At 46.5% G+C, this 26,094-nt stretch overlaps 1 protein-coding gene and 1 long non-coding RNA gene across 9 annotated transcripts in view; one reads left to right on the top strand and one right to left on the bottom strand.

Annotated features, from left to right (window-relative positions):
* LOC114004147 overlaps positions 1 to 12,145 on the top strand; it is a 38,209-nt gene extending 26,064 nt beyond the window's left edge. The window contains exon 4 of the long non-coding RNA XR_003546475.2: positions 12,009 to 12,145. This is a non-coding gene — a long non-coding RNA (uncharacterized LOC114004147). The remainder of the gene's footprint in view (positions 1 to 12,008) is intronic.
* LOC114004143 (activity dependent neuroprotector homeobox) lies at positions 5 to 25,995 on the bottom strand. Of its 8 annotated transcripts, none has more exons than XM_027751854.2 (9): positions 25,870 to 25,995; positions 24,607 to 24,782; positions 21,381 to 21,502; positions 16,406 to 16,561; positions 15,064 to 15,109; positions 13,567 to 13,873; positions 7,352 to 7,464; positions 6,088 to 6,180; positions 5 to 4,183 (listed from the first exon to the last, which is right to left on the bottom strand). In XM_027751854.2, exons 5-9 carry the CDS (start codon positions 15,100 to 15,102, stop codon positions 1,058 to 1,060), a joined length of 3,678 nt encoding a protein of 1,225 aa, XP_027607655.1. In that variant the 5' UTR covers positions 15,103 to 15,109; positions 16,406 to 16,561; positions 21,381 to 21,502; positions 24,607 to 24,782; positions 25,870 to 25,995; the 3' UTR covers positions 5 to 1,057. The 8 variants fall into 8 exon arrangements, with proteins under 8 accessions (XP_027607655.1, XP_039238526.1, XP_027607657.1 ...); XM_039382592.1 differs by having other exon boundaries at positions 24,607 to 24,788; XM_027751856.2 differs by lacking the exon at positions 24,607 to 24,782 and having other exon boundaries at positions 16,406 to 16,558.
* Between the last annotated feature and the right edge of the window lie 99 nt (positions 25,996 to 26,094).

Here is a 26,094-nt window from a genome sequence, read left to right on the forward strand (position 1 = left end):
CAGGAATGTAGCAGTTGCATGTAATAAAGCAAATATTTACATTAAGCACAATACAGCAATTTATTTAGATGCTTAAATGAAGAATACAAAGGGAAATAAAGATCACAAAATTATACATACTACAACAGTGTGTCATATATTAGATGGTATAAATGAATACAACACCTTGTTGGTGTAAACTAAAGATAAAACTAAATATCCAAACCCAGCACTTTGTCTCAGTGTGCTGCTTCAACACAATACACTTTTATACAGATCTAAAAGGTGTCAAAATTAGTAGCTGCAAACTTGTTTCTTGCATGTGATTTTTCTTTTTTAGCTTAAAAGATTTCAGAAAATGGCTCTGAAATACGTTTGTCATCAGTTGTCATGTCAAGGATATTCAGAACAAGAAAATTCTATAATACAACAGAGCCCAGATATATTTTTATGTTGCTGGCCTCTGGTTGGAGATTGTACAAGGTTATGTGCAAAAACTAAGTTTGTCAAAATTCATACTAGAGCAGTCTCAAGCTTTGCTAGGGAAACTAGATACAGCATTTATTACACAGCAGGGCAACACTAAAAAAGAGAAACAGATCTATGATGGGTACACAAGAACAGTTCCATAAGCTTCACTTGAATAGGTCTAAAAGACTGTACAAATATACATTTCAACTATTCAGAATGATACATGAAAAGTCCATTTCCCCAGAGTCTGCTATACAGGTGCACCGGGTCGCGGCCGCGCCGCCGAGAGGGGCATGTTGGAAAGACACAACTCAACATGGACAAGGTGAATAAAGGTTGGAAATGCAGATAAAATAAACCTCTGCTTTTCTCTGTGTGCATTCTGGAGCCACCAGCATATCCATTTCACATTAAGTTACTGTGCTCATCCCAGCCGGAATTCTCAAGCCAGAGCAGCCAAGAGCATCCGTCCAGGCCCACTGGGCCAGCAGTGGCCACCCCAGGCCAGGCCGAGCCCTGGGAGCAGTCCCAGCTGGGTGAAGCTGCGCAGTCCCACTGCAGGGGGTGTGGGGCAGTGCAGGCCGATGCCAGGCCGTGCCCGGGCCGCTCACGCCTGCTGGCTGCTCAGCTCCACTCCGGGCAGGCTGCCGTGCATGGGCTCGGCCACGGCGGCCGCCACGCCCGCGAAGGGCTCCCCGTCCTCGCTGTCCATCGCGCTGCTCTGCCACTCCATCTGCTGACTGGACAGGCTCTCCTCCATCTCCGATGTGTTCTTCCATTGCGACTGGTCCTTAGACCAAAACTCTTCTACTTTTCCATAGGAACGATTCTTCCACTTTGACTGTTCTTCATCACTTTCGGATCCGCCCCCTTTGGCCTCGACAGCTGGTTTACTGCTCCCAGCATCTTCACTTTGGGAGGATTCATCTGTCCACACTTCTGGTTTTACTTCTAATGTATTATCTTCAAAATCTGAGACCTGCTGGGAACCAGGCCCACTTTCAGACTGGGAAGCTCCATCTTTCCATTCCACAGCATCATCCTGATCACCTTCGCTATCCGAAATGTCCCCTACCAGTTTTGTTGGTTCTTCAGCAGAAATAATCTCTTCATATTTAGAGCTTTCCTCTTGTTTTTGGTCAGATTTCTCTGGAGACTGTAATGCATTTTCTTCCACGATTTCCTTGGATATGCTGTCCTCGGGGTTCTCCCCTGTGCCATCAGATGTGGGTTTCCCACCAACGTCAGAGATGCACTGACCAAAGGGACTACGGCTTTCGTTGTATTCCTCCTCTATATTTTCATAGCTGTCTGAGGAACTCTCATTGTCTTTTTCTAAGTTGATTTTTTTATCAACAGTCTTACTGGCATTGACTCTGGAGTTCTTTTCATCGTGGTTTTCGAACAGCCATTCAGCATCAAAATCCATTTCGTGTTTGACTTTGTTGAGCTCTTTCATGTTGAAGCCGAGCAGCACCCCGGGTTTGTACTTCTCACAGTCCCGAACACATTTCTTCCTTTTGTTACTGAAGTGAGAAGCGATATCAGATTTCCAGAGCCACAAACTGGCCGCCAGCTTTTCGATCTCTCTCCTCGTGGGGTAGGGTTGCTTATTGAAATATTTTGTAAGAAACGTTTTCCTGGCTTCATAGGAATCATCTTCATGACCCTTGGGGTCCAGTGCGAGAACTACGGGTTCTTCAGGCTTCTCCTCAAAGCCAGAGGGGGAGTCCTCGTCATCCATCTTCCTTTTCTTCATGAGTGGGAACTCCACGTGCTCGTAGGTGCGTTTCACCGGCGCCACGGCCGGGGACTGGCCGAGCCGGGACGTGCCCTTGTCCTGCCCGTTCTGGGTCTTGCCCACCCCTCTGCAGTGCACCAGGTGCAGCGTTATGGTCGAGGCCGTCATGTTACTCGTGTACACCCCGAGGCAGTGGATGCACTTGTAGGTCAGCTTCTTCTCCACGGGGTGAACCGTCTGGATCACCTGATGCCTCTCCCGTAGGTGATGTGCAAGAGCATCAGAGATGGGTCCTTTTAGGATTGAAAAGCACAGAGGACACAGAGTTTTCCCCACATCTTTTTTGTACGGCACTGCTGCTTGTGGAGAACTTTTGACAGGTACGTCAGACTTCTCCTGGATTTTGGGCTGTGGTTTTGGCGGAATGGGGGGAGTGTTCTGAGCATGGTAAGCTACGGATTCAGCGGGAGCATCTCGCAGGTTGTAGGTGGTTACAAGGAGATGTATGTTCGTGTGACCGCCCTGCTGCAACGTCAAATCAAAGGTTAGAGTGGAATCAGTCTTAGGTCCCATTTCTTCGTCCACGTGAACCATTCTCATGTGAGCAGCCATCTTCTCCACGTCGTTGAAGGTGGAGCGGCAGTAGGGGCAGGACAGGCCGTGGATCAGCATGTGGTTGAGCAGCGTGTCGGTGGGCAGGTAGCGGTTACAGTAGAGACATTTGCTAGTGAAGTTGTGGATCTTCATTATGTAGTTGGCGACCGCAGGCACCTTCTCAGCCTTGTGCTCCTTTTCAAAGTGGACACTGTACACGTTTTCAGGGAACAGCTCGTTGCAGATCGTACAGATTTTCCACTTCTGTGTGGATGATGTATTGACAGAGGAAGGACCTGTAGCAGCCACGGGGGATTTGGAGCCAGACTGGCCCAAAGCCCTGGTCGCTGCCTGTGACTGGGACAACGAGGTCTGTTTGAGCTGCGTTGAGGACAGCGAGGAGGAGTTGGCAGACTGCAGAGAGTACCTTGCTGAGGCCTGGGACCTCTGCTCCCCTCCAAGGGTGTAAGGCCTTCCGTTCCCACTCGCTGAAAACTGTTTCATGGTTTGTGATTGCTGGGAAAGAGAAACGGGCGCGTTTCCACTGAGGCTGAGCCTCCCCCCCGGCTGCCCAACGTAACTCGGGGGCACTGATTTGACCCCGTAATTGTTCTGTTGTAGGTGAACATTTGACATCATATTCACTCCTGTGGAATTTAACGTAGGCTTTGGTATAGTGAGTCTGTTCATCATCTGCTGTGACGAGAGAGACCGGACACTTCCAGCGGAGAGGGCACCCATCCTCTGGGGGAGCCCCATAGGCTTTTTATCCTGGGGTTTTGGAGCTATGAGCATCAAAGGTTTAGACCTTGGAACCACGACATTAGTGTGACCTATCATTGCAGTGACCTGGTATCCGATCCGTTCATGGTCTTCGATCACGTGCTGCACTAAAGCTTCGTAGGATTTCGGCATGAAAAGGCATCGTTTGCAGTGGATCCCCCCCTCCTCTCGGGCACCGGAGCTCAACGGAACCGCACCATTGAGGGACTTTTCCCCTCCCTTCGCTATGTAAGGAGCAGCAACGTGCTGAAAATGTTCCCTGTAAATGTGCTTTCGAACGATCTCGTAGAGCGGGTCGCGGTAAGTGCACTTCTTACAGTAATAAACAGCTTGTTCCACACTGTCAGCCTGCTTGGGTTTAAGGCTCTCGTGTTTGTTTTTATCTTTGAAAGTGCTGATGCCTCCACTCGGTGTACTGGCATTGGGAGCATGGAATATTTTAATGTGCGTTTCCAAAGTCTTTTTGTCCGCGTTGAAGGTACAGTAGGGACAGTTGAGGAGAATCCTGTTCTCAAAGTCTTCGCTGTGAACATTCCGGAAGTGGCTTTTGTAGGCTGAAAAGAACTTCGAGGAGAATGGACATGCACTGCAGCAAAAGGGCTTTGTCCGATAGTCCTTGAACAGAGAACAGAGCACAAACTCAATAGTGAACGGCAGTTTTTAGGAAAACAACATCCACTAAATATTCCCAAAACAACGTTTCTAAACAATACTCGCAAGACCCCCTGCAACCATCCCAAACCTTTCGACTAATTTCTTCTCTCCCAGTTCTGGCCTCCTAAGAAGTTTATCATCTGAGCATACATGTGATGCGCCAGGAGGCCCCTCAAGAGTTTAACCATGACCTCAGCAGGCAGGGCTGACTCAGAAGCCTCTTTCCCACCAGTCACAAAAGAGCCTCTTCCCTGCAGCTGAGCTGCAACAAAAGGTTCCCCATAAGCTCATTTCTGGGGGAAAAGGCAAACAGGATTGTTTGAGGAGAATGAGACTGTATCCAGATGAGATACTTCCCACCTAAATCTGCCAAACTCCTAGAGATGTAAGATGGATCTATAACTTCAGCTATTTCAGTGTCCTTATCCATTACACACTTTAATATCAAAGATGGAATTCAAAACCTATTTTTTGGTGAACAAAAGGATTTCAGCTTACCAAGACACAGACTAAGGCTACGCAAGCCCTTAAAGCCACCAAGCCTTTTCATTTTGATCAAAGCACAAACCTTATTTTTAAATCAACCTCGACTCAGGAAAAAAATTTGAAAATTCCACCCTTGCAGTTTCCCTGCAGCTTTTCCCTTTGTTACATTTAATGTGGTGCCAATGCAGTTCTTGTCAACTGATGCACCACAAACCAAAGTTTCACTGGCCTTAGAGGTGGCCACGAGCAACCTGGCACTTCAGGGGAGGCAAGACATGGAATTCAAATAGTTACAAACATTCCTCATGGGTGTCAGAACAAGTCCTGTGTGCTGAGATACACACAGATCACGTGAAGGAGCTGGAGATCTGCACTGTTCCTTTGCACAAGGAAGCAGGAATATCTGCCTCTGGGCACCTGCTGGAGCCTCAGACACCTGGAGGGAGGGAGACAGGCCACAGCAAACCAACTAACCAACACCTGGCTCCTTTTATATTACAATTTTTGTTCTGGATTAGCTAGAAAAAGGGACATCAGTGTATTTTATGGAACAGAGTAATAAAGGGACATCTTCAGATTAACACTAGGAATCCATCCCAAGTCAGGTTCCCATTTCCTCTGAGAGCAATCCCTGACCTTTGACAAGAGGGATTGCTTTGTAGAGAGGATTCTGCCCTCAGTGCTGGGGTTACTCTGCACTGCACCATCAGGAGAGGCCACTGCAGCACACACAACTTGCTCTAACCAACATCAAGTATCATTTCCTCCTTCCACTTCTGGCTCAATTCAAATTTCCTTAATTACTGGCTCAGAAACACCTCAACAACAACAGTTCCAGTGTCACTGAGTTGCTGTACAGAACCAGGTATGTCCCAACCACATGTGGGATTACAGCTTCTGGAGCCCTTGGCTGTGGCTGCCAGGCACTGACAGTGACCATGCACAGGGCAGCAGTGAGATGTGTTCAGTTCAACAACTTCTGAAAGTGATGGAAACAGGGAATAAACCATCCAGGAAAGGTAAAAAACTTATCCCTGACTGTATAAAACTGTTGATCTTTTGACAGGAAGGCTGGTGGAATTGTGCTAAGCATGGAAAGAGGTGGGAATGGGCTCTTGTGTGCAGTTGTTTGACTTGAGCAAGGTTTCTGGAGCCATCAGTTCTCCAGTACTGGCCACCCAGACTCCTGAGACACACCAGGATTGTAACTCAACACAAAACCGTTAGAACAAAGCACACAGCTTTTTGCTGTCCCTTGAGCTGCCAACACAGGATGAATCATGGGGAAAACTGCAGGAGAAGCTCTTGGCATGTTTGTGAAAGGCCCTTCAGCACGAACCACCTTCAGACTCACAGTGTCAACCCAAACTCTTACCAACCTGGTTTTTCGTAAGCGATGGGTCCCACAGTCCTACATCCTCCCATGTAGTGTTTTTCAAATAAAAGTCATTAGGTTCAAACTGCTTAAAATCCTGGAAAAGGGGAAGATGGGAAGAGAGGACAGAGAGTCAGAACCAAACACCCGGACCAAAACCCTAAGCAATCCCTGAGCATTCCCTGGATTCTCCCCGGGGGCTGCTGGCAAAGGGCACAGATCATTAACCCAAGGCAGTGGTGGTGTCCCACCTCCTCAGAGGTGCAGAGCTGTGAATATTCTCTGCATCATAAAACACCTGAAGATCCATTTTCAGTACTCATCTCCTGATTAACCCAAGACTGTGGTTACATACTCATTTCAAAAGCAATCCTGGAGAAAAGTATTCCCAGACTCTGATGTTTGGGGGTTTTTGGTTGCTTGCTTGCTTTTGGGGGGATACTGGTGTGGTGTTTGTTTTGTTTGATTGGGTCTGTTTGAATTTAAATTATAAAATTTTTTAAAGCTGGACATGTGTGATGTCCAAGACACTCAATTCTTATTAAAAAAGTAACCTTATGAAGTACTTTGGCATGGAAGTCAGCAGCACAGAAGGACTCAAAAATAACATTTCCACTGAAATGAACATTGTCCCAGTTCAGAATTCTCCCCTTAAACGTGAGACTGGCCCAGCAAATTCTCCAAGCAGGAAGGACTGGCATTTCTTTCCCTTACACATCTCACTTCAGTGCTCTTCACAAGACACAGATAGAACAGCCAAAGCAATGGGTCATGTGCTGAGAGCTGCAAGGGGCTGTGGGGAACTGCCAAGGAAAGCTGCACTTGTGGGACAGCACTGATGGAGTCTGTCCAGGAGAGCAGCACAAACACCCTTCCCTTGTAGGAACTGACACAGGCATGAAGAGGTTCTTTAACTTCTGACCTGCTGAAGCATGGACTGACCCATCCTCTGCCCCCCCCAACATCCACACTGCTCCCAGTTCCTGCAGCATTCCCGGGTGTTCAGTACCAGGTGCCACTTAACAATCCACCATAACCAAAGAGAACTCAGTGTCACCAAATCAGTCACACAGAGCCTCAGGTGTGTCTTGGCTCCACTAAACCTTCTAATAAGTGTTTACAGGTACATTTAACCTCAAGTTTTTAATGAGCACCTACTTTGTGTAGAACTTAAACAGGTCTAAAAATAACGTCACACCCCAAATCTCTCTCAGTGCCCCTAACTGCGGAGAATTTCAGCTCTAACTCTTGGGAGGTGCCATACTTACTTCTATATGTTCTTTACAGTATTCCAAACCAATGTCACTAAGGATTTTTTTCACAGTTTTCCGGGCCTTTCTTAAACTGCCAAGGTTGTTGACAGGAAGTTGGAACATAGTTTCTATTGAAAAAGAGAGTAAGAGAAAAGGTTTAAATCAAATGTGTTTTGTCTGACAGTGCTGCACTTTTAATTATTAGTAATTGTCTGTCTCATTTCCCCACAGAACTCGTATCAGAGCTGAACCTTTAACTAACAAACTATACATTCTGTCTGATTGTTCTTGGCTGAGGCTGCCCATAAGGCTGGAGAGGGCACTTTAACAAGGCAACAAACTGATGGAACAACTATTGCAGGACTTTCAGTGCATCTGGAAATAACTTATTTCTTTAGAGTGTTTGTCTTTACAAACCCCTATGCTGAAGTATTTCAGAACTCAAGTTTCTCTCCTGTGCATACGTGTTCTAACTGATTTGAAAACTGGCAAGGTGTGCTCCAAGGGTTGTGTCAGCCTTATAACCCAGGTACCAGCATCTCTTTGGTGAGAAAGATGCCCCTTGCACTCAGCTTAGGTGGGGTGAGAAATTAATGCTGCTTCCCTCCTTTACTGCACTTAGAGCTTTAAGTGGCTGAAGCTGTTCAGCAAAGATCCTTCTATAAAGAGGGGCCCTGAGAGCTTGGCCAGAGACCTTCAGAGAGCAACCACTGGGGAAGTACGAGGGATGGCTTAAACCTCTGTGTGTACATGGAACTGTCAGCTACACAACAGGAGCTGCTCTTTTCCTCTGCTCTCCCCATTCCCACCCCTCCTCCGGTATCAGGATTTCACTTGCAGCTCTAACACTGTCCAGGCCTCAGACACTCCCTCCTCTGTGCAGGAGGGACCCCGACTGCTCTAACAGCGAGGGTGATTCATGTTGGCCTTGCAGAGCCTGCTCACTCTGGCCCGGGGAATTGTTTTAAATCCTCATGAAGGCCTGGGAAACAAGGTCTGATCTGAGTTTCTGACTTCTTGTTATTGTGAAAACTGACTCAGGCAAATCAGTTACTGAACCCTGAATTCGAGGTTATGGTTCTTTATCAGATTTCCTAATCAAATTCTGATTTATCCACATGGCCACTGCCTCTGACTTGTATTAAGAGCTATTTCTAAAGGCACACATGGCAGAGAAGTTTAAAAACCACTTTCAACATAGGTAAGATGTTGTGACTGTTCTGTGTGTGAGGCTCTGAGTAGGTTACTCCAGAGTTACAAGTTCCACTCTCTTTTCTCCCTGGCCTTGCCCACACGGGGTATCAGTTACTGTGTGAGCACCTCTGGGCAGAGGCTGCATCCTGTTATTTCTGCTATTGCTTAACATGCCTTTGGATCAAGTCAAATAAAAATAATACCATTTATGTCAAAGTACAAGCACATAAATGGTGGAAAATTTGAAACCAGTAATGGATATCTATCTTGCAAACAGGAATTTGTACTGAGAAATTGCTGTATCAAAAAAATTAAGACCACAAAGAGCACATTTATTTGTTTCAGGGCAATTTTACAATTAGTTTAGTTACTTCAACAAGTAGAACAAAAATCTCGTTGACTAAAAATAATTTTGCTTTAATTGTAAAAACAATGTCTAATACAGCCTAAAGTGAGCCAGGTCCATTTTAAAGACAGAAAGAGTAACTGAAAATATTTAACAACAGGGCTGAGGGTCACCAATGTCAGTTTTGTGAAACATTAGTAACAAATTGGTTTAAAAAGATTCAAACCAGATCTGACTTGTGTGATACTAGAACTTCATTAACAGGACACAAAAAATAGCACATAGTGCACAGAGTGGTTTTATCCTTAAAGAAATGAGAAGGAATATTAGAAAGGAAGTATGCTTCCTTAACAGTCTATTCCAACTCTTCCCTCACAGAACTGGAGCTATGGCTCTCAACTCTGAGCTACAATCAAGTCACACAAGTCTGCTTTCAAAGCAGAGCATGAATTTTTTTTTCCCCAAACTCAAGAACAGCCATTTATTATAAGTTCTTGCTGCTGCAGGTCATAGAGCCAGAGTGAAAAATGTTAATGTAGCCAAGAAATGACTCGTGGCTCTACCAGCCCCTGCTCTCTGAAGGCAGTGGGATAACGTGGCTCTCTCTGGACTGCACTGGCTCAGTAACCCCTCCAGGCACTACCTGCAGGCTCCAGTTTAATATAAAAAATTCTATGTAGCAGCACAGTCAAGTGTGTTCAGGATTTGAATTAATATTTTCACGTGAATTTCAAATCCAAGGAGATGATGTCCTAGAAATTTTATTCCAGAAAAACCCAAGTGATTAGTATGAACTGCAGAAACAGCAGTGCATGAACCAGTCATGGGAAAGCTCCTGGCAAGCCCTACTGCTTTCTCTAAAATCCAGGTCCCCACTTCAAGAACAAACTCCTTTTGCCTGCAAAGAAACCATTTCTGGTCTCACCCCAGTCAGTGCAGAGCTTGGCTTTGGGAAGTGATCACTTGTAAACTTGAGTCAGCCACAAGTCTCAAATAAAGTTTGTTATCAAATAAGTGATTTCAGCACAAAATGCCACTAAACTTCTTCACCAAAGGAACCAAATGCTTTATCTTAATTACTGTGTCTAAACACGCCTAATACACTGGGATACAGAAACCCAAAGAAAAAGCAAATTATTTAGAACTGCCTGAAAAGAAGATCTCTGGTCTCTGCACCAACCTCTTGCCTCTGCCCTTTGCCTGCCTCAGTGAAGTCCTAACAAGACAAGAAACTCCAGGACCTTCCTTTCCCCTGCATCGTAACAGAGGAGAAAATTAAATCTTCACATCTGAAACCTGAACTTTTACAGATCAGCTTTTAAAATCAACCAAGTTCTGCTTGACGGCTGAATCCAACTCACCTGATCTAACAAAAAACCTCATTCTCAAGCAAGCATAGTTCATTTGATTAAGGAAATTTCTGACTATTTAATCACAGTCAGTGGAGAGCCAGATATTATTGTAGTTTGTGACTACAAAAGCAGCTTTTAGCACCTCCCTTCATTTCTATTTAGAGCAGTACCTCAAACTGTAATTGCACTGTACACAACCCTCTGCTGGCACCTCCTTGGGTGTGGACATGAAACCTGCTGGGATTGAGCAGCATCTCCAACCACCATCCAGACACTAGTGCTGTTCTGGAAACAAGGGATGCTTTGTCTGCCTGAGGTCCCTCCTGTCCCACAGCAAAAGGCTTTTCCTCTCCATCCATCCCTAACCTTGTCAGCCACGGTGGGCAAAGTAGGGGGGAAATGGTGTAACACCTTCAAATGCTCTCAGGAGCACTGGTGTGAATAGTCAGGAAAAAACCATCATTACTGCTTAGTTTTAGGAACTTAACAGTGCAAATATCCCAAGAACAGGAAACCAGGACTTCTCATTTCTATGGCATGACAACACAGAAAGGAAACAAGGTCTAGCCCCAGATTAGCCACTGTATAGCCACAGAGCATTTTTAACAAACCCCAAACTCTTCACTACTTTTTTTTTTAAACAGACAGACTTTCAGTGACTTCCAACTCCAAATTACCTCTCCACCACTTGACTTACTAGCACTTCAAATTCCAGATGGAAACAATTGCAGTCTCTATTCTAAAAACACTCAGAATGTCTGACACATCCTCCTGTTACATTTCTGATTTTTAAACCAGTTTTAACATTTAATAAACTACCCTCACTGTACCAGCTTCAACTGGCCATGCAGTTCAGTCCTGACACATACCAGTTACCAAGGGACTGGAACCACCTAAGAGCTGAGTCACAAGATGAATTTAAAAGATGACTGTGCAATTATTTGGAAAAATTACTGTAAAATACAGTAACTGCATGTCTGGTTTATCTAGGTTGCAACAGTGAATGTTATGCTACATTTCTCTGTCAGGGCAAACAGCCCTGCCTTAGGAGGGGTGTCCTGATCTCACACCCAACGCTGCACTCCCACCTCACAGGAGGGTCTGCACTCAGAGCCAGGGGAGGGACCACCAGAGGGAAAAACACCCACATCCACCAAATTATCAGAGGGGATAAAAAAGAGAAAACTCCCACCTGTCTTTAGACCCCAAAAGATCTTTCTATTTTAGTGTAACTAAAATCTTAATTCTCCAGTGGGTCTTTTGTATCTTGGCCCTCAGCAGAGGAGCTGCTGTGCATCTGCTGCCTTTGATGCCCTCAGGTATCAGGTGTGGGGCTGTTCCAGCTCTCACTGATGAAAGGACTGATCTTCCCACGTGCAGCTTCACAGCACCCACAAGCCACAACACTGCTGAGATTCTGGGAAAGGTGCACCAGTGGCAGACAGCCTTTCTCCCTCAACTGAAATCCTCAGCCTGTATTCACAATCTGCCCACTGTGTTATTTGCAATTTTGGACACTATTCAGGGTGCTCACTAGGCTGGGTTTATGTTTCAGCTTTGGCCCAGTGCAAGCAGCAAGCACAGTGTATTTCTAATGTCATGGTCTGCACAGTAAAACTGTGTTTTCAGCAAGAAATAAAGACTAAAGAACTAACCTGCAGGAAGACCTTGCTGTGCAAAGGCACCATGACAGCACCACTCTAGGTTTTCTAGAAAACCTACTCTAGGTTTCCTTCTCTTTGTGCTTAACTGGAAATGACACCATTTCCTGCCCACACAGGACACCTCCCATGACGAGCAAGCACAGAACGTGGGTGACCTGAACATTCTCTGAGGGAGAGTCTGCACCCAGCCAGGTTTGGAGAGAGCACTGCTGTGAAATGGCAGGTAAAAACCAGTTATGGAATTCCCCAAAAGCTGGACACAAACCCCCCCAGCCCCCAGTGCATTTTATCCTGTTCAGGCATCCCAGACCTGTATGAGGACAGGGATCCTGAAGCTCTTCAGTGGCCACTGGCTCTTCCCAAGTGCCTGTTCATCACTGGCACAACCAAGCCAGTGGAATTCTAGACTCTAATGGGACTAGAGGAATAACTGGGAAGTTCCTGTCTGGATATTTCATTTATTTCCTTCAAAAGTGTCATGAACATAGTTCTAAGTTGATCTGAGTTCCCAGAGCAGAGCAGTTAGAAGAAGCAGTCAATCAAGAAAAGGAGAACTACAAAAATTAACCTTTCCTAGTGAGTACTGAGTGAAAAATATGAATGAAAAAAGGAAGTGCAAACTTTTTTTACACACATTTAGCAATTTTCTTGACGTTCAGTTTCTTTTTACCAGCTGATGATTCCCAGTCCTACAATAAAAACCTCACAGGAACATAGAGGTAGAAAGCTGGAAACTCCTTTTGAGAGCATTTTCCCTCACAATGAAATATAAAAAGTTACTCATAATAAGCAACATCTACCCCTCCAAGCACCCCTTATACACTAAGGTAATTTTTTCATAGAATCTTCACAGAACAGTTTGGGTTGGAAGGGATCTTAAAGCCCATCCAGTGCCACCCCCTGCCATGGGCAGGGACACCTCCCACTAGCCCAGGTTGCTCCAAGCCCCATCCAACCTGGCCTTGGACACTTCCAGGGATGGGGCAGCCACAGCTTCTCTGGGCAACCTGTGCCAGGGCCTCCCCACCCTCACAGGGAGGAATTTCTTCCTAATGTCTTCAAATTTCTTCTTTTCATCTCTTGAGCTGCTGCTTCTTAAAGGTATTCCATGAAATTCACACTTCCATACAACTTATGCTGAATAACTGACCTCAGAATAGATCTGTCCATGCAATTACAACTCTCTTAGGGACATTATTAAAAAAAAAAAAATAATAAAGCATCAGTTTTACCTTCTCTTATGAGCACGTAAGGTTGACCCTCCCTTTCCTAATGCTCTCATTTACTCCTATTATGAAGACTGAGAAAACCTGAAGTTTTGGGTGATCTGACACCCAGCATTACCAATGGCACTGCTGAACAAAGCATTAGGTGTGAGCGTGTGTGCAAACAGGCAATTGGATAAGCAGTGTGTAAACCCAGCCTCTTCTGTCCCACTGTGACTGTTAGTTTACATCTCCACTCACATCAATCTTATTACAATCATCAGCAATGTAAGAACTCTAGTTCATTAAAGCAACATTTCTGCACATGCTTATAAACCAGAACTTCTCTTACTCTCTCTTTTCCCCTCTCCCCATCATCCTCTGCTGCCTCAAAGGTCCATCTTTTCGGTGCTCCTTCCCCCTCATCCTCCTCCTTTCTTTGCTGGTTCTTGGCCTTCTTGGTCCTTACCTCGCTCATTTTCCCTCTTCTCCTCTTCCCTGTGCCAATTCATAGCGTCCACATTCTTTCGTCGTTCTCTCTCATCCTGTCTCCACCGCTTCTTGATATCTTTGTCCTTAACTTGCTCATTTTCTCTCCTCTTCTCATCATCCCTGTGCCATTTTATTGTTTCAGTATTTTTCTGTGGTTCCACGCTTCTTTTGAGATAGTCTTGTCGCCTCCTCCTCTTTTTTAACATATCCCTTTCCCTGGCACGAGCCTGCTTTTCTTTCTGGGAAAGAAAAGCTTTACGGGGCATCATGAGCTGCTGCTGTACCTGCAATAATATCGTATCCATGGAATGACACACTATACATGCACCCAGCCAGGCACCAACACCAACACTCCAAAGGAGTCCAGACTTCGAACGCTAAGCCAGGACAATGCACTGCTTGTTCTCTCCCCTGCACAGCCCTGGGCTTGCTCCGTGTTGGATGAGGACAGGCACTGCCAGCTCCAGGCACCACCTCACCGGCCTCTCTGCAGCACCGGGAAGGGACCCCCTGGAACCCTCTGGAATGCCCTGGAGCCCCAGGCCTGAGCACTGAGATTTCTGTGCCCTCCTCACGACCCCTCCCACCGAGCTTTTAGCAGCCCCTCGGCGTTGCTGCACCCAACTGAAGGAACAGGCTGCTAGGAGAGCTGGGAAGGAAACTTGGGAATGGTCAAACCTGTTTCCTCCCTTAGTGGAGAGCTGCACTGAACCAAACTTAAAGGTGCTCATTGATCTTTTCAGACCTCCATCTCCACCCAGTTTGGTCGAAAATGGCTCCCTCTTCTCTTGGCTGGGAAGAGGGATTAGGAGACAAGCCACAATCTGAAAAATTGTGTAAGCTTTGTTTCCTGGGGAAACCTGGCCAAAACATTAACTGCAGTTAATGACATAAGTCCTGACTCATCTACTCAGACTTCCTCCAAGTATGTTATGTCTTGCTATTCACAAGAACAAAGGGAAAAAAATGAGACTATTTACTTGGAGTTTCTGCTGACAGCATTCCCCAGGAGTGGGGCTTCTTGGGTTTGGGGTTTTGAGGTTTGAGTTTCTTGTTTTTAAAGAGGTGCCAATGGAGATTACACTTAACAAAAGGTTTTACTTTTGGTTATTCTCTGTATTCACCCAACACATTCATATCTTCAAATGTAACAATGTTAATACCTGCGATTTTGAAATCATGGAGAACAAAACAGACCCCGGGAAGAAGTTTCATCATTACGAACAACCTTTAAATTCCCTTCTGTACACACTGAGCAATGCTTCAGCAATGACAAACTGCAATTGTGGCCCAGGTTTGAGGGTTTTTTGAGTTTGTTTTGGTTGGGCTTTTTTGTTTAACTTTTGTTTAGAAGAGAGATTTGCAGAGGTCTAATCAAAATGAAAACTGCAGAAAAGGACAAAATTACTAGATTAGAATACTTAAGCAAAGCCCAAAACAAAATGAAACAAATGTACTTTTAAAATTTAGCTACCTTTTGGAAAGCACTTGTTCCCAGCATGCAATACTCCATCTTTTTCCTACAGAAAAAGCAATGTTTCAAACCCTTATTCTAAAAGCTGTTCCTTTCCCCTACATAAATACCCCACCCCACACACTTAAACCCTCTCCTCTGGTCCATTGCCTTTGTTAGCTCTGTATCATGATCCCATGGTTTTCATTCCAATAATTCAACCCCAAATTTCTTAATATCCATAATACTAAAAGGGAAGGGCTGCAGCAGAGTCAAACACCATAATCAAAAAAATGCATGCAGTTTGGCAACACATTAGTACAGAAAATTCAGATTATGCTCCAAATTACTTCATTAAAAGGTGTAGGTAGCTCTCTACCAGACAGCCTCGGTTTAGGTATTAAATATTTGGGAATAACAGTTGGCATTAAAATCAGAAAGCAACGAGAACCCAGGATCAACATCCTCAGTGCAACCCAGACACTGCAAACCTTCACCAGGGTTTCACTTCTCTGTGGGCTGGGTGCCAGGACATTACTGGTGTTTACTCGAGCAAACTTAACTCATTCACTTTTAAACGTACATTATCTTTACAATTTGATCAGTAACCTGATTCAACTCCAATAACAGCATGAATTAAATTGGAAGTAAAACACACGTCATGCAAATTATTCTCCCCTCTCCCCCACCCAAGGCAAGTACCAACATTTAAATTTGTCATTTAAAAAAAACCCCTTCTGGGACTAATTGTTATATTTTCTTCCATTTGTCTGTTTTGTTGGTGGGGTTTTTTTCCCCTTTGGCTTAACTTTTCACAGTATTCTTCCCTCCCCTCCCTTTATACAGCCCACTTTGACAGACCAAGCTATAGACAAATGATAGAAAATACCTTAATAAAGAGCATTTCAGATGAATTTCCAAAATTAAACATTTCAATTGAGATTCAAATATGTAATGTCAGATTCCAAGGAATAACTTAAAAGGACATCCAACTTGAATTAAGTATCTTTGAACTTCCCTACCCCAATTCAGAGGTTTTCCCCCAGTTAGCATGGCATTACTTCAGGCAGGCTGGTCATTTCCCTTGCAGTCAGAACCAGCTTTCACTTTTACAACAGAGGGGAGAAAGTTTTAACCCAGGAAACTAATTAATCTGCAGTGAAGCTGCCAGACTGATTGAGCCCAAAACCACCACCCCTCAATTTCTCTGGAGTTCAAGCTGGTGTTCCTTTTAAGTTCAAAACATCCAAACCTCAGAAGCAAACAGTCAAGACTATCCTTTCTACTATTTTTTGCCCATACTTTGTCAAATGAAAATCTCAACTCTTCCCCATCTATTCAGTACATATGATGAAGTATTTACCTCCAAAATTGATGGTGCTTGGGCGTCTCAGACTCATTGGACAAGTTTCCTGCAAAAGCCTCCAAACCCAACTCTCTTGCAGGCCGCCCGCTCAGGGGGATGTGGCACCTACTGGGGGAGCCCCCAGCCCGGGCACAGGAGGAGGATCATGTCCTGCTGTACAAAACAAAGTGGTAAAGACAAAGGTAAGAGATGTGATAAGGGCAATCTCACATTGACAATGAGCCATCAGTGCTCCTTCCAAACCACAGTGCTGTGCCTGGGCTGCTCTGAGTGCAGGTCACAGGGCTGCAGCTTAAATAGCAGATTGTGCTGGGTGGTGCTGCCTGAGGAACCATGAAGTGCTCAGAGTGCAGTTCAGGCACCCAGTGCACAAGTCCAGCAGTGAACAGAGTGGGAAAGCTCCTCCTCACACTCCAGCCAACCTTCTGGCTGAGGGGGTTCAGAGCTGTTTGCACTGCCCTGAGCTCTCAGCACCACCCAGCTCACAGCTGCACCCTGAGGGACACAGTGAACACCCACAGCAACAGCACTGCCCTGAGCTCTCAGCACCACCCACAGCTGCACCCTGCAGGGCTGAGGGACACTGAAGCACCCACAGCAACAGCACTGCCTTGGGCAGCTCATTCTTCCTGCAAGGGTCCATACAAACAGGCCCCACCTTCAATGACCAGACTATGGGACATCAAACAGGGGTCAGTCACAGCCCTGGGGACACACATTCCTTTGGGAAGGAATTTAATTCAGATTAGAACTCAATTACATTGCTAGGAGGAGGATGGGAAGTTTTGGGGAATGGCATGTAAATGATCACACTTCTGCTGGAAGACTGATCCCTCTTCAACTCCCATCAGCCATGGACAGACACTCAGTTTTGAACAGACTGGAAACACAAGACACAACAGCAGCACCACGAAATCTGGAACAGCCAAATCTAAAGTTCATAAAAGCAAAACTTGTTGAGTCATTTAGAATTACTTTGCCAAGGCATAAAGCAAAATAAATTGTTAGATTTTAATCTCTTCATTATTCAGACAGAACATCCACAGCTGAAAGTACAGATTGCTTTCTTTGGCAAGTACAGTTCCAACACAAGACACTAAAACGTTTTAAGAAATTAAAAAAGACAAAATTCTTAAAATGCTTCACACTGAGGCAAAACTGAATATTGCATCTGCTTTAACAAGAGCACCAGCCATACCTTCAGACAGGTAAGGATGGATGATGGGTGGTTGTTTCATACTGAAGTATTTTTTAACTAGAAGGTAACTTAGTGCCCACATGCCTCTAGGAATTACCTCTCTCCCATGGAATCCTCCCTGCAGAGAGCACACTTGTGGGTGAGGACCCATCAGCCTTGAGAGCAGATCAGTGACAATTAGTTTATCAGGCTGATGATGCTGAGCTCAGGGAAGCACTTCATCCCATGCTGGGTCTCCACAGACTGAGTATCATTGCCCTGCACTGTGTTGCTGACAAGGATCCCCAAGCATCTGGCATTTCTGACTCTATATAATCCAAATTTCTTTTATTTTAGCCCTTATTTTGCCAGTATTTTATCTAACAGCCCAACACAGGAGCAAACATCAGAGCTGGCTGCAGCTCTAAGATCCTGGGTGAGATGAAACAAGACTTGGTTTCTTGATACTGTGCTTTTTATCTCCCTATTCCAACTGCTTTTAGAATAAGGCAACTTTTAACAATTTGCCCAGCTAACTACATTTAATAACATGCTCTAAAAGGCAGCCATGAAACAGATTTGCAAAGAAGCCTGGTAGTGCAACACTGAGTGAAATCTCTTAAAATACAAGAAAAATATGCAAGCAAATGAACCTGTGGTTCCCACAGCAACAGAAAAGCTGCCTCCCTGTGTATGCAGGTTAAATGGTGCTGTGTGGAATGATGGTGTGTAACACTCTATATTCACATGAGGACAAGGATGGCCTGTCCCTGGGACTCTGGGACATGACAGTTCCAGGAGAGCTGAGCAAGGAAGAATGAGAGCCAGGAAGCAGAAAGGTGTCTCAGGGAAAAGCGAGCAAGTCAAAAACACCAGGAGTAGAAATACCAGGGAGAACAGAGAAGTTGAAAGAACTGAAGCTACTAAAAACTCCCTTGAAAAGGTGAGAGTTGCAATTAAATCTCTCTCCTCCCTGCACTGAGTGACTGAAGAGTCAGCTCCCGACACATCTATCGCTGCCTGACTTTGAGCATTTTCACTTTCTTCCCTTGGACTCTTCCCTTTTCACATTATTTAAGCATTTCTGGCCTAGTTTTCTGAGGGCCGTGCACCCACACTCCTGTGAAGGTAATGAGATTTGCAGTTTAACAGCACATCTGAAATGCCAGACAACTCAGGGCTCATTTTTCCAATCCACTATAATCCTGGAGGGAGAGTGTTTTGTAACAGCAGCATTTTGAACTGAGAGCACCTCCTCTCAGCCACTGCAGCTGGAAGGTCCTGCCCAGGGAACAGGATGGTCCTGCAGCTTCCAACACACCCCAGCTCCAGTGGGGAATTTGGGATGCACAGTTCCAGGTCAGACACAGCACTTCAGTTCAACCTTAAGCAAAGGAGCCCCAGCCCTTCAGCTTGTTCCTATATCCAAGGTCCTTTAACCCACATCTACATCCAAAACAGGACTTACTGAAAAGATATGAAAAAAAAAAACAAACCAACAAATCAAACCCTGGGGAAAAACCAGACGTTGTTTTAAAACTAAGACACCTGGAACTGAAGGCAATCAACAACTGCAAGTTGCTACCTGGTCAAAGCACTGCCAAACTCACGCAGCACTGTGCACGTGACACCAGCTCCCACTCACAGACAAACACACTATTTCTTAAAAGACCCTTTGTCAAAAAGAAACATTTAAAGAACATTTCAGAGATTAAATCAGCTACATCCAAAAAAAATTCAAGTTGTGTGCCAAACCAAAAGGACCATTTCACACCCCCTCTCCTGACATCCCATGTAAACATGGCTTCAGGAGAGGAGATGAGTCCATCTAAAGTGTGGTACTAAAACACTCCTATCTTATCCTCTGGAGGAAATTCTGAGCCTAAATCTTTATTGTGCTGTTTCAATGGCTATAGGCAATTTTCAGCAAGGGTTTATGAAACTCTGGTTTACATCTCTTTTTTGGTGCTTGCTGTGTCCCTTCAGCTCTTGCACTAAGAACTCTCAACTTGTCATCACAGGAGAAACTTCATGGAAGACAGCTGGAGTGAAAGGAATTGATAAGGCTGATGTGCCTGTCTCCATTCATTCTTTATTTAAAGGTTAAGAGCCCACCTTCTGCAGTCCAGCAGACAGGGATCTCCTAAGTCATTCACACACTTCTCATTCTTGCTCAATTTCTGGAATTTTCCACTGGAGCCCGAAGCTCCATCTGGTGGGTGTGGACACTCACTGCAAAACTGAGCGGGAATTAACTGTTTCCTCATCCACTCCTGTTCAGAAGGAGTTCTGGGCACTGTGGCACCTCTGTGCCCCACCGTGAAATCCAAAATGGTCACATTTCGATTGCTCTGGGAACCACAACTCCTCATTTCTGCTCCTGATGAACAACTTGCTTCCCTACACTCTGCTGGGAGCTCCTCCTGGGTTTTTTGATTTGGGCGACATAGGCTGAGGTGTGTCAAAGGATGTGCTGTTGCTAAATCTGAGTGTTTTCTGAGGGATCTTTTGAACACACATGACAAAGCCCACATCAACACCAGCAATCTACTGCACTCTGAGAAGCAGTTTGAAATTGTGTCCATTCTCCAGGGCACAGGAAATCTTGAATTAGAGGCACTTGCAGCTCAAGAATTAGGCTTGCACAACTACTGCCATCTTAAAGGATATTTTTGTGCCTGTTCAAGACCTCCAAAGATAAATGTTTATATGCATACAGACATGTGCAGTGAAATCAAGATGCAACACACATACTCACTAGGAGAGCCTGGCTTGTTTAGGGCTATTTCTAAAAGATTTGGGTGTGAAATGCAGCAAAGCCTGCACATCTTGCTGAAATTTGAAATCGAGAGTGGAGATCATTGAAGCACAAAGGATATTATTTGCTTACACCATTATATCCACACTTCAGTGATCAGGAAAAAAGGCTGCATGAATATGCTCTACAATTGCAAAATAATCCTCATCTAGATTGTAGCTAAGCATGAACAATCCCAGAATAAAAATTATTATGGAAATAGAAGAATGGTTAACGAATGAGAAGTTACTATTAAAATTAAATCAAGAATCACCTTAAAATTTTCAATGCAAAGCTCGCAAAAACATTTGTCTAATTAAACAAAGCGGCACAGAAGTCGCTGTAAAACGTGCAGGAACAAAGCAAATAATCAATATACAAGTAATTTATGACTGGATTACACTGACTGTGAAACTGCAGCCAGATTAGACTGCAAGGGAAAAGGGTCCCCAGCCTTGTGTGTCATGTTTCCTGACATCACCACTGTGTCAGCAGCCAGAGCAGAGCCCCATCCAGCTGAAAAGGAGTGGTCTGGGGGCAGAGCAGCTCCTTCACTCACCACACACAAGTGCTGGGCCTGGGCCAAGCCCCAGGGCAGCAGGAACAGGGCTATGGCAGCACAGACACACACACAGGTATTTACATCAGGAGGGAAGTGCAGCCTTGGTGTGTCCTGCCCAGCAGAGGCACGGCCTGTGTGCAGGGGCAGAGCAGCCCAGCGGCACAATGGAGCACACAAATACTTTCACAGGCTCATCCAAAGCCCTGCCAATCCGTGCTTTCTCAGACAGCAGATACATCAGCTATTGAAGGGATCTCGCCAACTGGCTGCATTGAGTATTTAAAGTGTAAAAATAGTCAGGGAAGGAGGCTGGTGCCGATTGTTTTTCCTCTGCCTTACACTTCACACACGCGATGCACAAATGCTGGCATTACGAGATTGGGTAAAGTCTGTAAAGAAGAGCTTAAAATCAGTCTTACCACTTCACATTTCTTACCTCTTTCCCTTTCTGTCTAAGCATAGCTCCCAAGTGCTCCAGCCCCTGCCTACATTCCAGTGTTAATCCACCTCAGCTACTGCTGTCCTCCAGCTGACTCAGGAACCTTCCACAGGCAAGGCCTTCAGAGCAGCAGCAGCAGCAGCAATGGGGAAACAAAACAGAACAGAACATCACAAACTTGAGTTGGACCAGTTAGGAAGGAAAAAAAGCATTTTAAGACCATTATCTTGCCCACTTAGATTCCGAGAGCCATTTTGTCCCCTCAGTGTTGCTGCTATGAATCTGCATCACCAACAGCTCCCTTGGCCCAGCTGCAGCACCAGCACAAACTCCCAGAGTCACAGCAGAGATCAGTGCACAGGAGAGGTGACACGGGGTGAAAGGGAGCACTGCTGGGGGCTGGGACAGAGGAGGGGAGCTGGGGCAGGGAAGAGACAGCAAACTGAAGCCAGAGCAGGCCCTTTCCTCCACCTGAGGGGCTGGAGGGGCTGAGTGTTTCTTCAGGGGACAGCTGCTCACACAGCTGCTTACTTTCTAATTCTTATAAATTGTTTTAGACACTACTCCAGAAGTAGATATTAAATGAAACATTTGGCAACATGATCTGGATACACCTGCAGGTGTGGGGTGTTCACAGGGTCAGCTACACAGGCATAGGCCAATAGTCACTGTCATTTTTCATCAAAATAATCTTTAATGCCTCCTTAAAAAAACCCCAACAACTAAGGATATAAATGGTGGCGACTGTGACTCACTGCAGAAAAAATGATATTTACTCCATTCTTACTCAAAACCATCAACTGCCACACACATTCAAGAGCACTACTGTGAGATCACAAACACTAAATTCAAGCCTCCTGTTTGCCTTTTGAGGGCTGCAGTGAAGCTCTGAACAATGCAGCTCTTGCCTTGAGGCATATGGCCCTCAGGTAGATAAATAAGAGCTACACCCTCTCAAAAAATGTCTTTATTCAAATCTAGAACGTGTACTTGATTTTTAAACCAGATCTAAGTTCTTCCTGAAAGCTCAAAAGGAACAGGGCAATTTGGCCATCCTGCCCAGGAAAGCCAGGGCACTCTTCCCCAGTGTGTCAGCTGAGGCAAAACACACCTTCCACATATGCAGAAGGTATAGGATTTCTTTTTGAGAAAACTAAATTAACATGAACAAGAGTTCTTTTCCTTCTAGTGCACATACAGATTCAGACCAGCACCTCTCATTCTCATCTCCATCTCTTACACTATTAAGAACACACGTCTATCAGCAGATCTACTTGTATGGGCAGGACTACCTCCACATTAACAATTATGCTGTTACAATTATGCTCATAGAAACCATATCCTATATACCTATATAGATATAAATCTAGGCAGAGAAGATCTTGACTTTGTGCTGCTTGTTCAGATGCAGGCCAGTATAGTCAGCTGCCTGCTTTTTAAACAAGCACGTTACAAGCACCTTAGAAAACACAACCCCAGTAAATGCAGCATGGTTAATACAAAACCTCAGCTGAACTAATGATTTTAAAAAATCCCCCATTTTTTCCCCTGCAGATAAAGCAGCTCCAGTGACACCTGTGACACACTGAGCAGCTGCAGCCCCGTACCTGTTCCCTGCCTCTCCTGACACCCGAGCCCCACACACTTACACTGGTCCTCCTCAGATCTGACACTGGTTTGTTCATTCCCAACCTAAACCAACTTCGAGTAGTGGAGCAAAGACAACTTTCCCTTCCTGAAAACACCACCCCACAAAACACACCCCAATAAGTTTCCTACAAAGCTGCTAAATCTGATTTGCAGCCACCTCAAAATAAACACATTAACCCAGGAGCACTGCCTTTGCAGCACAAAACCATTTGTTTCAATTGCTTTCTTTGCATCAATCAAATCAGCTGCCATCTTAATAAGAAGCTATAAAATATACATTTGGACTGTATGACTTCTGACTACTGATAAGATTCTGATATGTTTCTGTATTCCAGGAATGCTACGGTAAACTTTCACATTTGCTTTCAGTGTTTACTGTTATTATGGAGTGGTAAAGCTGGGTTGGGAATAATCTTCCATTATTCCCTCTGCAGTGTGTGAACACAGCTCACCTTCCCCAGAACACGGGAACACACTCACCTACGACCTACCAGCGATTCAGTCACGGCACAGGGAGTTTGGGACGCACCCAACAAATGAGGTTTTATACTATTAATGCTTAATTAAAATGCTGTTGCAATATAACCCTGTCAGTGACACACACCAGCTCTGGAAATGCTCATGGGCACCTTCTGACAACTGGTAACTTCTACCCTACACACACAGAAACACCATGAAGTTCTTCACCTGCTCCTGAGGAGCACACACACCTTCCTAGGTGTGGTGATTGTGCAGCTGATGGTTAATGCTGCAGGGCAGGAACTTCCCAAACCAGCCAAGAAGCTCCTCTCCTGTGAAGGCTTTTCATTCTTAAGCACTGTGAGCAGCAGACACTTGTCTGTCCTACCTACAAGCAAACCAGCCACCTTTCACCCTCCTCATCTCCCACACTTCCAAAGAATCTCCCTCCTACACCTGAACACAAGTGAGCTTACAAGCTCTTCATGACAACAGAGTTTGAAGCATAAAGAGTGGTAACCTAAGGAGATACTTTCTACGAACCTGTCTGATGGATCATCACTTCAAATTCAAAACAAAACAAGATTTTTTTAAATAATGGGGCACAAAAAACATATCAGTTTGCAATAATCTCAGAGCTGTCCCCAGACACTGGGAGCAACTCATTTCTGTTGGAGACCAAAAAATAATTCTTATGAGCTAATTAAAAATGATATTGATTTGAGTAAAGGGCAGCATACTAGAAAAGAAAAAGTACAAAGCCATTTAACTTAGTTTTACTTTTGAAAAACAAGTTATTTGTCGCGTGAAGTTTAAGTATTTGCTGTAATACCCTTCAGAAAAGGTAACCATTATGTTACCATTAGGTAACCCATCAGCATCTGGTGCAATTCTTTTAACAACAGGGTGTTCCTCTGGTGGTGTCTCTGGCGAATGTTTGAAGATTTCAGCACATATCATGGTACATGTCCATGTGCTGACAGCAAAGTACTGCCCAACATCTGCAAATGCACATCTGCACAGGAACCAAGCCTGGGTTTGGTTTGTTATTAGAAGCACAAAAAAAAATCCCCTGCTTTTCTGTTTCTCAAGCAGGCTGGTCCATCTTTCTCACCTAGAAGGATGACAACTTGTGATTATGAGTTGCCAGAGTCCTCAAATGAAAGTTTTCCTGAGACCCTGCAGGAGGAAGCAGTGCTGGGGCACACACAGTTGAGCCACAGCAGTCAGCTAAGGTTGGTCCGTGCTACCCTGACAGGCAGCAACGCTGTGTCTCCATTAGCTCACACCCTGCACCTCCAACAGAAACAGAAAATAGGCGTAAAAATAAATAAAAACACAGCCAGCAAAAAAACCCCCCAACTTAAGAAAAAGGGGTGCAGGAACAAAAACCTCTTTCACACCTACCAAACGCCTCAAATACACCCAATAAACAACGAACGACAACACCTCCAGGTACGGGGGCTCTGCCCCGCGGCCCCAGACAAAGCCCCCCGAGGCTCGAGGAACGCCCCGCGCCGTGGGCTGGGGGCTGCAGCCACGTGCCCGAGGGCTCAGCGAGCGAACGAACCGCGAGGCCCGTCCGGCTGTGACAGGGCCCGCGCCCGGTGCCCCCGTTCCTGCCCCCCCCGGTCTCGGGGCCCCCCCCGCCGCAGCGGGGCCCGGCGCGCAGGGCGCCCTCTGGCGGTGCCGCCGTGCAGCGCCCCGGCCTGGCTGCGGTGGATCGGGGGGGCCCGAGTGTCCCCCGCGGGCACGGCCGGGAGCACCGGGGCTGGGGGCACCCCCGCACCGCGCACCCCGCGGGGCTTGCTTTGGGACCCCCCCGGGCTGCAGCCGCCGCGGGCAAGGGGTGCGCGGCACGGGGGTGTCTCCCCGGTGCGGTGCGAGGCTCCGGGGGTGGGTTCCCCGCCTTTGTCTGCGGAGCGGTGTCGGTAACTGTAGCCCGGGGCAGGGGCGGGTGAGGCAACACCGCTCCATCCCGCGGCTGCGGCTCGGGATGGCAGCGGCGGATCCCGCCTTTTCCCGCGGGCACGGACCCCTCGGCTGCTCCCATTCATCGCATCTGGCCCCGCTCAGCACCGGTGCAGCCGCACCCCGGGATGCTGGCCCGGCCGGCGCTGCCGCTGCCCCGGGACGCGGCCGTGCGGGGAAGGGAGGCGGCCGGGCTGGCGGCGGGGCGGGAGCAGCGCCCGGTGCCCGCAGCCGCCGGGGCTCCTCAACATGTGTGCGGTGGGGAGGGGCCGCCGCCAGCCCCGCAGCCGGCGCGGCGGGCAGGGCGCGGGATGCCCGCGGGAGGAGGAGGAGGAGGGAGGCAGGGAGGGGGCGGGCGGGCGCTGCCCCCGCCCGGGTCGCCCCGCGGACCCGCGCTCGCACCTACCTGAGCGGGCTGTCCTCGCAGCGAGGGCGGGCTGGGGGGGGCGCCGGACCCTCCCCGGCGCCGCCCGGTCCCGAGGCGGGCGGGCGGGCGGAGCGGAGCCGGCGGCGGCGCGGGGGAGACAAAGGGGGGGATGTTGGGGGAGGGCAGTGTGCGGGGCGGGCGGTGCGGGGCGGCCTCGGGGGCGGGAGCGGCGGGCACTGGTCCGGGGGCGCGGGGCGGGGGCGC

Source organism: Pipra filicauda, unplaced genomic scaffold (assembly GCF_003945595.2).
Source record: "Pipra filicauda isolate LSUMZ 115617 unplaced genomic scaffold, ASM394559v2 scaffold275_size1018216_pilon, whole genome shotgun sequence".
NCBI classification, from domain to species: domain Eukaryota; kingdom Metazoa; phylum Chordata; class Aves; order Passeriformes; family Pipridae; genus Pipra; species Pipra filicauda.